Genomic DNA, 16,230 nt, shown 5'->3' on the forward strand with positions numbered 1-16,230 from the left:
TCAATAATGGAATACGTATAGGATAGTGGTCTCATAAGGTTATAATGGAGATGAAAAATTCCTATCACCTAGTGACACTGTAGTGCAACACATTACACAAATATTTAACATTGTGTATCAATTGCCTACAGTATTTAGTACAGTAAAATGCTGTATAGGTTTACAGCCTAGGAGCTAGTAGGGAACAGAATTTGCCACCCCAAAATATGTCTATTTGGCATAAGAATTATTTCAGGATAGCAAATTTTATTTTAAACAGCAGATACGGGAGAAGATCTGAAAACCAAGTACAAGTTATCCTTTTAAAAGACATTTAGATCTGTAAGGGAAACTGCCATTTGAAAAGGTGTGTTTTCCTCTTTATACCTGGAAGGCAGCGATAACTTTATCTCTAAAAACTCTGACCAATGAAGAAAATGACTTAAATCTCCACAACACACTTACCCTTGTTTGCTGGGCTTTTCCTTTTATGCAGACAAACAAGCAAACTTTCTACAAGGTAGGTGAGCCACCATGAGAGACATGCAGTTTCTAGAAGTAAATGGAAAATAACTGACTCCCCAGATCCCCAATATCTTCTTTTGTCTTTACCTGAAGGTGGTAATTAAGGTGGTGGCTTCAGCCATTTTGGCAAGTTACTCAATTTTCTTGGGTTTCTCCAATGTATAAAGGAAGTATACATGCTATTAAACTTTTGTTTTTCTCCTGTTAATCCGTATTTTATTACAGGGATGTCTAGCCAAGAACCCATAAGGATAGAGGGAAAATTACTTTTCCTCCCCTACACTGCAATAGGCTATTATAGCTTAGGTGTGTATTAGACTATACTATCTAGATTTGTGTAAGTGCACTCTGTGATGTTCACACAATGGCAAAATCGTCTAGTGATGCATTTCTCAGAATGAATCCCTGTCATTAACTGGCACATGACTGTATTTGAAGTGTTTAAAACTCAATTCTGAACAAATGAAGAACACATGCTTATCAATTCTACTATAACATGAGGCAGGCAAAATAACTTAAGTAACTTAGGTTTAGGCATGTATAAATTTTGGAAAAGAATGTCTTAAGAAATTGCTCTGATCTTATTTTTCACTCTGCAGTTGAGATTATCTAAGCTCTCCTGAAACAGTAGCCTTATAAGTAAAACAGCTATTAAGTAATAGTCTTACAAAAACTATTCAGCAATATCTAAATAGTCAGTTTCTGGTGTGAGGGAAGAAATTTTCTCCTACCCTCCTAGGTTCTTTGGCCAGTCTAATAATTGGATGTACATGCAACAGATTAACAAGAGAAAATAACCAAGTTTAATTATGTATATGTGGGAATCTATATACACGAGAGAGTTAGAGACCCTACATACATGAGAGGTTCAGAAACAGAAAGGAAAATGAGATATATATGACCTTCTGAACTAAGCATAAGGTAAGGCACGTAGGGGGAGGAAGGTCACTGCAGAATAATTAGAAGAGCAGATGTTCAGTAATTAAATGTTTACCCTGGTTATTTCTGGTAATAACTCATTATAGGCAAAGGCCCCTAATTTAAATTCTTTAAGGGAGAGGTAAAAGTTTTTCATGAGACTGCAGCTCAAAATAATTTACATGCAAAATGGCACATCTTGGGGGTACCCTGTTCTGAATCCCTTCAGTCCTGCCTTTGAAATTTCCTGAGAAGTTACACATCCTAGAAGCTGCATTGATAAATTATTCCACATGTCATTAAACTAGTCTCTCAGTCTTTCAGTTTAATTAAACAGTTTTATCTAATTTCAGAAGCCAGTGATGCAAGTGGGTTCCAAAGTTAGGCCTATGGTGTAAACGATCAGGTATTTAAGAGGTATCTGTATGTAAACCAAAGAAAAACAGTTAGTGATCAAGCAGACTATAATTCTACTTTCTGAGTTCTGAGGCAGGCAGTCAAAAAGATTTCTAGATGTCTGGCGTGAATCATTTGCAGATGGAGTAAAAGCAGGCAGTAACAATTTGATAGATTTTTTCCTGGTTTGAGGTTTGAATGTCTCTGGTGAACCTTCTGCTATAGGCACAAAGATTGTCCATATATAAACTGTTGTGGTGATTTCCCCGAAGTTTACATCCAGTTGTCCAACCTCAGCTCTCATGGCTTTGGGAAAAGGGCAGTTTTCATTCTCAGTGGTCCCAAGTCGCAGGGCTTTGAACTTCTACAAGGTGCATTTCTGGTTTCGCAGATTTGTAAGAGTATAAGGACAGTTGTTCACTCTTTTTTAAATTATATTTTATTGTTTATGCTATTATAGTTGTCCCAGTTTTTCCCTCTTTGCCCCTTCTCTACCAACGGCTCACCCTAACTCCTTCAGGCAATCCCCACACTATTGTCCACGTCCATGGGTCATGCATGTATGCTCTTCGGCTACTCTATTCCCTATGCTGTACTTTATGTCTCCATGACTGTCTTGTAACAACCAATTTGTAATTCTTAATCCCTTCACCTTTTTTGTCCCTTCCTCTGACCCCCTCCCATCTGGCAACCATCAAAATGATCGTTGTATCTATAATTCTGTTTCTGTTCTGCTTATTTTCTTTTTTAGAATCAATTGTCAATAGATATTTATTTCTTGCCATTTTATTGTTCATTTTTTGATCATGTTCTTCTTAAAGAAGACCTTTTAACATTTCTTATAATACTAGTTTGGTGGTGATGAACTCCTTTAGCTTTTTCTTGTTGGGAAAAAATGATAGCTTTGATTCTAAATGATACCTTGATGGGTAGAGTATTCTTGGTTGTAGGTCCCACTTTTTCATTACTTTGAGTATTTCTTACCAATCCCATCTAGTCTGCAAAGTTGTTTTTTTTTTTTTGAGAAATCAGCTGACAGTCTTCTGATGTGTCTTGGAGTAGGCCTCTTTGGGTTCATCTTGTTTGGGACTCTCTGTGCATCCTGGACCTGTATGTCTATTTCACTCACCAAATTAGGCAGTTTTCTGTCATTTTTTCAAATAGGTTTCCAACTTTTTGCTCTCTCTTCTCCTTTCAGCACCCCCATGATGCAAATGTTGGTATGCTTGAAGCTGTCCCAGAGGCTCCTTACGCTATTCTCATTTGTTTGGATTGTTTTTCTTTCTTGCTGTTCTGATTGGTTGTTTTTTGGTTCCTTATATTCCAAATTGCTGATTCTATTCTCGGCTTTATTCACTGCACTGTTGATTCACTGTAAATTGTTCTTTATTTCAATTAGTGTATCTTTCATTTGACTGTATCTTTTTTATGCTGGTGAGGTCCTCACTAGTTCCTTGAGCATCCTGATAACTAGTGTTTTGAACTCTTTATTTAGTAGATTGCTTGTCTCGATTTTGTTTAGTTCTTTTTCTGGAGTTTTGATTTTTTTTTTCCATTTGGGCCATGTTTCTTTGTCTACTCATTTTGGCAGCCCCCCTGTGTTTGTTTCTATGTTTTAGGTAAAGCTGCTACATCTCCCAGGCTTGATAAAGTGGCATATTATAGTAGGAATTCTGTAGGGTCCAGTGGCACAACCTCCCAAGCTGGGTACTCAAGATGTGCCTATTGAGTGAGCTGTGTACACCTTCCTGTTGTAGTTGAGCCTTGATTGCTGTGGGCACATCCAACGTCAGCCACTGAATGTGCTCTGCCTGAGGTCACACAGCATTAGCTACAAGGCAATCTGCAGATGGCTCCTACTTGTGCTGGGCTTGAAGGTGCCCAGGAGATGCCAAGCTGTGAACCAAGATTGGCTGTTGCTACTGAGAGGTACAGGGCTCAATGAAGCCAGATGCTGCTTGGTTGAAAGAATTTAGGAAAATATGAAGCACGGGCTAAGACAAGCCATTCATATAGAAAAGCCATTGGAAACAGCTTGGATGGGCATCAGCGTTGGCTGGCGCAGGGCCTCAGGGAAATCACCAGGTCAGGGCAAACAGTGTGAGCAGGTTGATAAGAGTCTCAGATATGGTCCCCGCCTGCTGGCTCTGTGGCTCTGTATGGGGAAGGACAATGAATGGCCTCTGCCAGCACTTCTGTCTGGGAGAAAGCTGCCCCCCAGCTCTCACCCTGGCACCTGATGCCAGACAATTCAGTTTCTTCCCATATGTTTCTGATGTTTTTCAATATGCTGCCCCCAGGCTGGAATTCAGAGGGACTGAGTTCAAGTAAATCTGTGCATGGGCCCTTTAAGAGGAACTACCTGAGACTCCAGCAGTCTCTGTCTCCCATAGCCTCAATCCCCACTGAATTTTATAGCCGGAAGTTGAGACTTCTCTTCCTGATACTGGAACCCTGGGCTGGGGAACCTAGTGTGGGGCTGGGATCTCTTGCTCCTGAGATGTCCCTCCTGCTTTTTATCTACAACACACGGGTCTGGGACCAATCTGTTCCATGTCTCTGCCACTCCTACCAGTCTCAATGCACTTTCTTCTTTAATTCTGTAGTTGGTTTCTTCTTTAATTCCATGGTTGTAGGACTTCCATTCACCTTGATTTCTGATGGTTGTGAATGACGGTTGTTCTACAGTTTAACTGTAATTTTGATGTGGTTGTGTAAGGAGGTGAACCTTACATGTTTATGCACACTGCCATCTTAACTGGAAGTCAGGACAGTTATTTTCAATTCCTCAAGGAACTGTGTTGTAACTTAAGTGACACTACATCTTCCTAATTTGCTTCTTTCCTTCTGGGTATATATTTTTATTTTAGCTTAGGGGAGGAGGGTTTTTTTTTTTTTTTTAAAGTTACTGTCAGGTTTTGAATATATAGCTTCCAATTTTGCCAAATTTCTGATTAAAAAGTTATTAAGTCTTTCCAAGTGTCTTGTCAGGTTTCAGCTGGAACAGTAAATATTTCCGCAGTATTAAACAATACCATGAACTTATAGGGGTTCAGACAGTCCTCCCCAAAATGTGCCACTTTGGAATATGAATTATTTTGAGCTGAAGACTATTAAGACCCTGCAGGCTCATGAGAAACTTTACCTCTCCCTTAAAGAACTAGGGGCCTTGCCCATAATAAGAGTTACTGCCAGAAATAACTTTTTATGATCGATCTATAGAGCAGAGCAAATTTCTAATTTCTAAATATTTGCTCTTATAGTCCTGCAATGATGTTTTGAAATCCCCAGGGCACCTTACTTCATCCTTAGCTCAGAATGCCATTTAACTTTCAATCCCTGAACCTCTCAGGTATGTAAGGTTTCTCACTCTCTTATGTATGTGGGATTCCTATATGTATGTAAGTTTTAAATTTTGTTATTTTGTCCTGTTAATCTGTCTCATGTCTATTTGGTTATTAGGTCAGCCTAAAGAAGCAGGAGGGTAAAGTTTCTTCCTTCCCCACAGAATAAAGAGGAAGCAAAAGTCATTACCTTCCAGAGTCATTCCCTCTGATAGCCAAAAGAAAGAATTGACAGCTTGCATGTCCCAGGCAGGCAGAAAGCCACTCCAAACCTTTAGGACATAGGCAATAGCTATTCCTAGGAAAAAAAGGATCAATAACAAATTGGTCTGGATTTAGGTAGGAAGGAACAATGTGAAATTTTATTTCCCTCTCTCACTGTGCTCATGAGGTAATTCATTTACAAAAACTTTTGAGCATCCTCTCTGAGTTTAAGAATTCTAGGTACCTTTTATCTCTTTAATGTTTCATTAGCTCTTTTGAACAATCATTCAATAAAATTTTTTTTTCTTTTTGAGCATGTCTAATTAATACTGCCTGAGGGGTGAATTTATATGCCTTTTATTTTACAATACCAGGCAGGGAAAATGTTTCCCAGTGAGATACAATGTCTACCCTTGTAATACATTCAGATAAAAGAGACAGAATCACTTCATATAAAGCCTGTTTAAACATTCCAACTTACATAGCTTATCAACCACTGTATTTCTATATTCTTTTAATCTAATTGTAGCTTGAGTCAGGATTTCACCAATGGTTTCTAGTACCACTGTATAGAGGGCATTCTGAGCTAAAGATAAGGAAAAGCACTTTGAGCTTCAGAGGAGAGGAAGGCCACTGAAGAACAGTAGAGCAGATGTTCTGTAATGAGGAGTTTGCCCTGCCCTACATACAGGTCATAAAAAGTTACTTCCGGTGATAACTCTTATTATGAACAAGGCCCCTAATTTAAATTTTTTAAGGGAAAAGTAAAAGTTTCTCATGAGCTCACAGGGTCATGAGTGCCTTCAGTTCAACATAATTCACATGCCAAAGCAGCACATCTTGGGGAGGCCTGTTCTGAACCCCTTCACTGGAAGGCCAAACAGGTTTTTCCAAATTGTCTTCAGGAATATGTTTATAGAGGAAATTGACAAACAATTTTTCAAACAGCAACAGCAGCAGTAGCTATAGTTATAAGTTACTGTCCAACCAGTTCCTGGGAAGACACAAAAGAAAGGGATTCAGAATTTACATGAAGAAGTGTTTTTGGTTTTTGTAGGATGAAGGAATACCTTTCAATATGTTTACCTGGATAAATTTTAGGATTAAGATTGTTTGCTAAAAAAGTGGTACTTACTGTTTGGTTATGAAGAACTTGACTGGAAGCAGAATGGTCTGCACACTCCTTAGAAGTTCTATTATCTGCTGAAGTTGTATTTGAATCTACCATATCCACTAATGCAACACTCAGATTCACACGTAATGCATAGAGAACGAAGAAGCCAAAAAAGGCCAAAACTGCTAAGTTGTAACGAGCAGAGCAGCATACTGGAGCTAAAACAAAGATTGGGGAAAAACTTTCATTAAAAGAATAACTTAGATGATATTGTCTAAATTACTCAAAAGGTTACTTTTTGAAATGCACAAATTATTAAATCACAAATAGTTTTTGGAGAATATTCTCAGATTAGGCATATCTAAATACATTTGTTAAAAAGAATTTGTTTCTGGTATCTGTGGTTTTGATAAATATTCAATACTTGATAGTCTGCACTGTAAGAGTTTCTTAAAACACGGAGGCAATAGTTTTATCAACTTTTCTCAGAAAAATTTCCAGTCCAGAGTCAATACTGAATGCCTAATTTCTGTCAGCTGGCAAAAATATAAGAAAAATAAGTAATGGGGTTTAATGGCATCACTATTTCTAAAAAACTATCTAAAACATTGCCAATAAGTACTTGAGTACTCATTACAGCATAGCATGTATGCTACTGACTATAGATTAGTAGCCATCTCATTGTAAATATAGCACTGCACAAAAAATATACTGCCAATTTCACGCTAAGGTGTGAAACTCTTCTTGATAAATTTCTTACCTTGGAGCATATCCTTGGAAGCTGAGTTTGAATCAAAAGCCATGCTTAATACTTAAGGCTCTCCTAAACTAAATGTATTTAAGAATCCAGAGGCAAACTTGCAGAATCTATGACAGTTGCAGCATCTGTGACAGTTGCTCAGCTTAAGTGGCCCGTGGCAAAAAGGGAAAGTAAGTGCCTGTCCCACAATGATTTAAAAAAAAAAAAAAATAAAGGAAGGCAGAGTAGGTTGGAGGAGCCAGTGAAAGAAGGATCATGTGAGAGGAGTCTGACCTAGTTTTAACTCCAATTGTAGGCTCATGCACTATTTTCTCTTTTTTCCTTCTTCTACTGAGTTGCATAATGGGGTGAGGAAATGGGAATTCAGGATGCGTGATTGACTCCTTACTGACAAAAAGAACTGGCTAATCCAGGTCTCAGGCCTTTAAGTTTGGTAAACACTGAGTGTTTGATAAGTATCTGTTTAAGGGTATGAATATCTATCTCATTTGGTAATCACAAGGATATATATGTTTTCCCCTATTCAGGAATCCTGTTGTTTTCACTGACCTAACGAAAAAACAGGAATAGATTTTTCAGAGTACCAAGGTTTCGGTACTGATTCAGACTGACTGATTCATACAGAAGCATTAATGAACAGGACAAAACTATACTTAGGTATATGTTAATATACTACAGCTCTAACTCACTTTTCCATAAGCCTTCATATACTTAAACAATTTCTATCATTTTTCCTTTGCGCAAGGTTTACATCTTTTAACAGAAAGCTTTTCACGTGGCATCTTGACTTCTTTTTCAGGGGTAGAGCTAGCAGAATTATGGCACTGCTGCCACAGTTAGGTCTGACCAATGAGAAATGCATTTCTAAGGTTCCATTCATATTGTCTCTGTTACTGGAATCTAGATATATTTGCTTTCTGCTCCAACCAAACAGGCAGTAGTCTAGTTAAGGACAGTTTGAATACTGCAAGACATGTTTAATAGGAGAGCACGTTTGTTTTTTTAATCCTAACCCAAGGATATATTTATTAATTTTATTTTTTATTTGTTTATTAATTTTAGAGAGAGAGGAAAAAGGGAGAAACATTGATGTGAGAGAGAAATATCGATCAGTTGCCTCCTGTACATGCTCCAGCTGAGGACTGAATCCGCAACCTAGGTATGTTCCCTCAATGGTGAATTGAACCTGCAACCTTTTGGTGTATGGGGCGATGCTCCAACCAACTGAGCCACACAACCGGGACAAGAGCACATTTTTTAAATCATCATTTTTGTTTCAGACAGTAATACAAAGTAGTCTGATGAGTACTCATAATCTTGACAAATTTGGGCTATTAGAATGTGCTACTTTGAGTAATTTGGAGAAAGAAAAATCTAGATTTATATACAGTCTGCTTTGTCAACATACAAAGTTCATCATCTACTTCAGCAGAGGAATGACAAGATGTGATTTATCATTTAAAGAACTTCTCTGGTTGCTGTGTAGAGATTACGAAGGGGAGAAGTGTGAATGAATGGTGGCAGGGAGATTACTTAAGGGATTATTGTAGTTTCCCAGGTAAGAGACGAAGGTGGCTTGAACTAGAGCAAAGCAGAGGCAATGGAGAGAAATGGGCAGGCGTGAGATAAATTGAAAGGCAGAACTGACAGGCCTTGCCTATGTAGTAGATGTGAGAGTAAGTAAAAGGGAGGAATGAAGTTATTATTCTTACTGTAAATAATTATTTTATGCTACTCTGATTTGTAATGTTATTATTCTATTCTATTCTATTCTATTCTATTCTATTCTATTCTATTCTATTCTTATTTGCAGTTACCTTACTTTATTGCATGTTACTAGTTTCTCCTCACATGTTGCTTGACTTGGACTCTGATATTCCTTATCGTGTGAGTAATATATGAGGCTAGAAGCTTGGGAAGTAAAGAAAAGGTATGTAAAATGATTATTAGTGATATTACTGAAAATCTGACCTAAAAGTTATGGATTAGGCAACTTTAACTTTTTGGGGATCAATCAATAATCAGAAAAGAAAAAGCCAACAGATGCTACAAAGTATATGAATATGAGGTTTTAAGGAATATTAAAAAATAGATCATTACTATCTATAAAAATGGTTGTTGATTACAAATCAGTCAGAAAAATTTTATTTCAAAAAAGTATGGTGATAAAGCAAAATGTGCCTGTGAATCTGGATGTTTGAGATTGGCTCACAAAAGCATGCTTGCATGACAAAAAGAGATTAACATCCTCTGAGCATCTGCCACATTGAAATCACTTTAAGGGAAAACCATGCTGCATAACTAACAGAGCACCCATCAAAACAAGTATCAGCTTCTCAAATATGGTTCAAACTTAGGAAATGTGGAGTGGGTGTAGCTGGAAATAACATAGACTAATTCACCATGAAGGAGACCTGGGAATGAACCTCAGTTCTGATTTTCACTGGCTGTGTACCTTTGGGGAAGTTACTTAAGTTTTCATTCTCAAGTTTCTCAGCTTTAAAATGAGACAATCACCATACAACTCACTGGGTTTTGTGTGGAGTAAATGTACTGTAGAGCAGTATAGTAGGCACACAGTGAAAGTGAGTTCCTTTCCTGTTGATGCTGGAGAAAGTTATACCAGTAAGACAAAGTGCGACAATGTGTGTGTGTTGGGGGGGTTGGCGGGGGATGGGAGTCCTCCTGGAGAAAGTACATATGCCCTGAGTCTTCACCAATGAGCAGAAAGTCACCAGACAGGTTAGAGGAGGTAAAACACGCAAGCAAAGACAGCAGTATGTACAGAAGTATTGAAATGAGAAAGGCAAGCACAGGGAGAGCAGGAAACCTCAAATGATTTGACATGGCTGGACTATGGTACCGTAGTTGCTGTGAGTGGGGATAGCAGGTATTGAGTTTAATAACAAAAAATAATAGCTAATATTTATTGAGTACTTACTAGGTGCTTGTCCAAGTGTGTTGGCCTATATAAGGGTTACTATAAAGATTAACTGAGTTGGTACATATAAAATACTTAGAACAGTGCTTAGCACATAATAAACCTTCAATAACTCTGAACTGTTATTAATGATTATTATTGCTTTTTTCTGGATAGTAAGAATTGAGGTAATTTTTTAGGAATTGAGGTTATTTCTCATTTGTGAGATATTAAGTATTGGGAAAAGAAGTCAGTTGTTGAAGAGAGTAGGGGTGTGAAGTTCCCAGTGAAACATACAGGATTGCCAAGTGAGTAGACACCCATACAAAACTGGTGGGAGCAATCTGCCCTAGTGTGTGACCTTGAAGAATTGCACACCTCTGATCAGAGGTAGGCACTAGGAAAGAAGACAGGGCACTGAGATGGAGGTGGTGACAAAGCGTAGGGCAAGGGAATTTAAAGTACCGGCAAGAAAATAGTGTTGGACTGTGATTCTGACCCAAGAAGAAAGTAAAATGGAGAGGGCTACTGGTTTAGGAAAATGTGCACTAAAATATAAAAGCTCTGTGAAGACAGGAGGGAAGGAAGTCATTAGGCATGTAGGAATCCAGATAACTGCGGGAATACAGTGCTGGACGAAAAGTCACTCAAGACAATGGCAAGAAATAGCGTAGAAGATGGAGGAGTGTCAGATGGCAAAGTGTTTGATGAAGGAAGCGAAGTGCCAGGAAGTGGGTAGAAGGCACAATAGTGTACGGGAAAAGTGATCTAGCCCAAAGGCATTGAGAGTGGAGGGGTACTTGTCTGGAAGCATCAATGTGGAACAAGGAAGAGTCAATCTCACCAACTAAGACAAGGCAAGAGAAAATTATTACTTCTTGAGAAAGCAGTGGAGAGTGAGAGTGGTATGCCTAGAAGGCCAGGTTTTTGTTGAAGCAAGGAGGTACAAGTGGTGAGGCAAGACTGGTGGAAAACTAAAGATGTCAAGCATTTATTCATTGTGGAAGGGTTTTGCAGTGGGGAGGATGGTGTGGGCATGGGTGAGGAGCAAAAAAAAATACGGAACAGTAAAGGGCTGACTGAGCTGGAAAACCCATGGCGAGGGGAACTGACCTGTGCAAAGAGGATGAGGGTGGGCACTGGACCTAGTGATCCTCCTTGGCAAGGGAACTGCATTAGAAAAGATTTTCTATCTAAATGCAGAAAATGTTGTGCTTTTAAAAAGGGTAATGCTCAACTGGTCTTACCCTGCCTTAGTTAATTAATTCCTGATAAATCCTTATATATTCTTAGCTCACAAATTAATTCCTACTTAGGTAGAAGGAATATGAAAACACTGGAGTGCATTAAAATGGGACTCATTTACTTTAATATTAACACTCATTATGACAACATGACCCAAAGCCATTTCCCTTCATTCTGCAGCATGGTTGCTCTCCACCAGGAATGTAAACCACCCCTAACAGAATAGTAGAGGCAAAAACCCCCGCTAAACAAACCCCAAAAATAAAATCGAGGAAAGCACAGCATGCACTATTTTAAGCTAGAAAATCACAGGTTCCTGTAGGGCATGACAGTGAAGAATGGGCCCTCATTTTATGGATTACGGCTTCTCTGGGGAATTTAAGATCCAAATGGTCTTTATTTATAATGATGATTATGATGATGATAATAGTAACGAACACTATGTGCCAAACTCTCGTCTAATAACTTTCTATTAGTTTATTTAATCCTCACGATAACCCTATGAATCAGGTGTATTATTTTCCCTGATTTATAGATGAGAAAAGCATGAGAGGTTGGGTAATTGCTACACTCACACAGCTAGTCAGTGGAGCTGGGACTGGAAATTAAATTAGGCACTCTGGCTCCAAATCCATGCTCTGCCTTTAAACACAAAGAAATGTCTTAGAAGCCCTAAAGTTTATTTCTCCAACATGAATGAGCTCATTTTTGGTGCAAGAGTATTTTGAAAATCCACTTAATTACCTAATTCCCTCCCTTCCTTTTACTTAAACAGATTTCCTGTTGTTTATGACCATTGAGTTAACCCTTCCCACATCATTTCTGTGTGCATCTCTGAAATCCACTGGACTAAGTACTAAAAGCAACTGCTTGAGAGAAAAACCACAGTAGGGTTATGAAGAATTCTCTTATCAACCTTAGAGGTATTAACTCCTAACACTGCGCATAATTTAAAACTATGTCCTCTTATTCGTGGTGAAGTGGGGGAACTTCCAAATTTATGAAGGATCAAGTAAAAATGATTAAGCATTTTACAAATATAATGCAAGTGTGGCAGTGCTGTGTGAAGGAAGGAGGATGGCGCTGAAGTCCAGTAGAACTCTGACCTGAGTCCTTAATAGGGCTACGTGCAATCTTTGGGAACTTAACTTCTTTGGCCCTCAGGTGTTTATGTATAAAAGGATGTGCCACCAGATGGTAGGTGGTTTCTAAGGCATTTTAAGTGCTGTCAAATTTTATGACTGATATTTTATCAGACTTTCTCTTCTGAAATGCCAGGCAATACACTTAGGCATAGATAAGGTACAGCTAATTTCATATCAGTTTGTTACAGAAACTAACATAAAAGATAGATAAAATGTATGTAAACATATTTAAGGAGTAATTTTTAGGATTGCTAAAGATTTACTCCTTCAGGCATCAAACCTAAAAAAACTAATTCTGAGGTGTGGAGTTGGTCCATGATGTGACTAGTGCCGTTGAGCTGGACCCAGGCCATAGCGGGGACCGCTTACAGCAAACCCCTCTTAGAGACTGTCTGATGGTGGTAGTCAATGTAGGTTAGCACCCTCCCCCGCCTGCTACATCCTGGCTCCTGGAATAGGTCATTGTTCTCACCCAGGCAAGCACGTAAAGTATTTGTTCCCAGGACTAGTCAATTACCAGTTCCTGTGACTACCCTGTCTTTTTCTGCATAATTCTCTGGCACATGCCAAATAGTGCAGGGATCCATTTAGTCTCTCAGCTGCCCAAAACGTGCCTCCCTTCTAAATTTCCCTTAATAAACTCTATTAATTACCAGGCTGGAGTGGCTGGCTTCATTCTTGGGTCTTACCCTGCCCTGCGCTTAGGGGGGTAGATTTTCAGTCTTGGGAACTTTCCTTTTGTCCATATGTACTGACATGGATGGGAGGTTTTTGTTTTTTAAAATACCCATACTTTCGTGAACGTGCAAAGTGAATATATAGGACATAATTTAATTAAAGATATACAAAAATCTATTGTGTTCTTATATACTAACATTTCAGAAAAAGAAATAAAAAAAAAAGATTCTTTTGCAAGTGCAATAAGAACAAAATACCTAGGAATAAACTTAACAAAGGATGTAAAGGATCTATATGCTGAAAAGTACAAGACATTAGTAAAATAAACTGGGCCCCTTGCTCACTGCCCTTTCTTCTGGCCCTATGGACCCATGACCAATCGACCCACTACTGACAAATCTTCCCAGCTCTTGCGTGTGCCATGTGTGGTTCTTCCACCATCACCACTGTGAAGAAAGTGTTTCAACAGCTCCGGCTGGAGGCTGGGCTCCACCCCTGAAGGTTTCCTAGGCAGGAACAATTTGAAACAATTCTGTCTGCAGAATGCTCAACATGACCCCCTGCTGACTGGAGTATCAGACCCCAGAAAGTCTGTTCCTTTTTGTAGTGAAATGAATTTTCAAAGATGTTCTAAACCACTTTTCCATGAACCAGTGAATATTCACAGAGCGCTAAATTTGAAGCCTACACAAAAAGTTTATCCCTCTAACATGTGTCATGCTATACAAACTTCTGCTGTTGTCAGTCCTTAACATCTACCTCTCTGAATTTTCATGAATTTGACAAGAATGACTATTTTATGTACACTGGCAGCAGCATTCAAACAAAACAGTATAAAAGGGGAAAAAATTGAAGACGACACAAAAACTGGAAAGACAGTCCATATTCATGGATTGGAAGAATCAATATAGTTAAAATGGCCATATGCCTGAAGAAATATACAGACTTAATTCAATTTCTATCAAAATCCCAATGGCATTTTGCAAAGAAATAAAACAAAAATAAAATCAGATTTGTATGGAGCCACAAAATAAAAGACCTTGAATAGTCAAAGCAGTCCTGAGAAAAAATAACAAAGCTAGAGGTATCACACTCCCTGACTTCAGAATATACTGCAGTATCGACAATAATCAAAACACCTTGGTATTGGCAGAAAAACAGACATGCAGACCAATGGAACAGAACTGACAGCTCAGAAATAAACCTACATGTATATGTGCAAAAATATTTTTGACAAAAGAGCCATAAAAATACATTGGGGAAAAAAAACCCTTTCAATAAATGGCACTGGGAAAATTGGAAGGCCACATGGAAAAGAATGAAACTAGGCTGCTATTTGTCACCATAGACAAAAATGAACACAAAATGGATCAAATAACCTAAATATGAGACCTGAAACTACAAATTACATAGAAGAAGACTAGGTACTAGACTAACAGACCTTTGTCTTAGGGAGGATTTTAAGAATTTGACCTCAAAGGAAAGGGAAGTAGAAGGAAAAATAAATAAAACTAAAAAGCTTCTAAACAACAAGAGACTGTCAACAAAACAAAAAGGCAACAAGCCAAATGGGAGAAGATATTTGCAACAACAGCTCTGACAAGGGGTTAATATCCAAAACATATAAAGAACTCATACGACTCAATGACAAAAAACAAACAATCCAATTTAAAAAGTGGACAGAGGACCTGAAGAGACACTTCTTCTAAGAAGACATACAAATGGCCAACAGATGTAAGTGTTCAATTTTACTAGCTATCAGGGAAATGCAAATCAGAACTAAATGATATACTACCTCACACCTGTTAGAATGGCTACTATCAACAAGACAAGTAATAACAAGTGTCGGAAAGGTTGTGGAGAAAAAGGAACCCTCACTCACTGCTTGTGGGAATGTAAACTATGGAAAATAGTATGGAGGCTCCTCAAAAAATTAAGGGTAGGGTTACCATATGACACTTTGAAAAACACATAAGAAAAGAGTTACCAGCAACACTTTCTCTAGTTATCTACCAGAAAAATTTGAAAACATTTATTTGTAAACATATATGTACGCTTATGTTCATTGCAGCATTATTTATGGTGGCCAAGATAAGGAAACAACTGAGGTGTCCTTTGATAGATGACTGGATAAAGAAGATGTGGTACATACATACAATGGAATACTACTCAGCTATAAGAAGTACTTCCATTCATGACAATTTGGATAGATCTTGAGAGTATCATGCTAAGCAAGTCAGATGGAAAAAGTCAAGAACCATATGATTTCACTCACATGTGGGATATAAAACTGAAAGCAACAAATGAACAAACAAGACAAATAAACAAAACACAGACATAGAGACAATAGTGTGATGGTTACCAGAGAGAAGAGGGGTGGGGGAAAAGGTGGTAAAGGGTAAAGGGGGTCAAATACATGGTGACAAAAGGAGATTTGATTTTGGATGGTAAATACACAATGCAATATATACTTGATGTACTATGGCATTGTGTACTTGAAACCTATATAATTTTATTAACTAATGTTGGCCCAATAAATTTAATAAAAAAAAATTTTTTTTATTGTTCCAATACATTTGTCTCCATTTTCCTCTGCCCCACCCACCCCCATCTCCCCGCCTCAATCCTTCCCCACTTTGGCTTTGTCCATGGGTCCTTTATACATGTTCTTTAACTTGACCCTTCCCCTTCTTTTCCCTGTGGACCCCCCACCCCCTTCCCTCTCATTATTGTCGATTTGTTTTTTCTTTCAATGTAGCTGATTATATTTTTCTTGCTAGTTTGTTCTGTTAATTAAAATTTTTTTTTAAGGTGGAAAAATGACTAAGGGTTATCTTGTTTCTCCTATTATATTGTACATGGTAGGCATTATTACTGAAGCCAGGACATGGTGGCACCACCAAAAATAAGAGTAAAAGGAGGCCCCTGGTGCCTCTTATAAAGCTGTCATACTCATCTTTATCTTTTTCATCGTTCTCCTGGGGCGCCTCTTTTGTCTTCCT

At 38.2% G+C, this 16,230-nt stretch overlaps 1 protein-coding gene across 2 annotated transcripts in view; it reads right to left on the reverse strand.

Moving 5' to 3' along the window:
* Nucleotides 1-16,230, reverse strand: part of SLC17A5 (solute carrier family 17 member 5) — a 59,360-nt gene that overhangs the window by 40,173 nt on the left and 2,957 nt on the right. Inside the window, exons 1-2 of one of the 2 annotated variants that reach the window (XM_054569629.1) lie at nt 7,241-7,298; nt 6,502-6,698 (exon numbers count right to left, since the gene is read on the reverse strand). In XM_054569629.1, the coding sequence (XP_054425604.1) occupies nt 6,502-6,698; nt 7,241-7,283 (240 nt within the window). In that variant the 5' untranslated portion in view covers nt 7,284-7,298. Of the gene's footprint in view, nt 1-6,501; nt 6,699-7,240; nt 7,299-16,230 lie in introns of those variants that run through there. The other variant, XM_054569628.1, reaches the window with a different exon arrangement.

This window comes from Pteronotus mesoamericanus, unplaced genomic scaffold (assembly GCF_021234165.1).
Source record: "Pteronotus mesoamericanus isolate MK-2021 breed Mesoamerican mustached bat unplaced genomic scaffold, CSHL_Meso_final contig_20, whole genome shotgun sequence".
NCBI classification, from domain to species: Eukaryota; Metazoa; Chordata; class Mammalia; order Chiroptera; family Mormoopidae; genus Pteronotus; species Pteronotus mesoamericanus.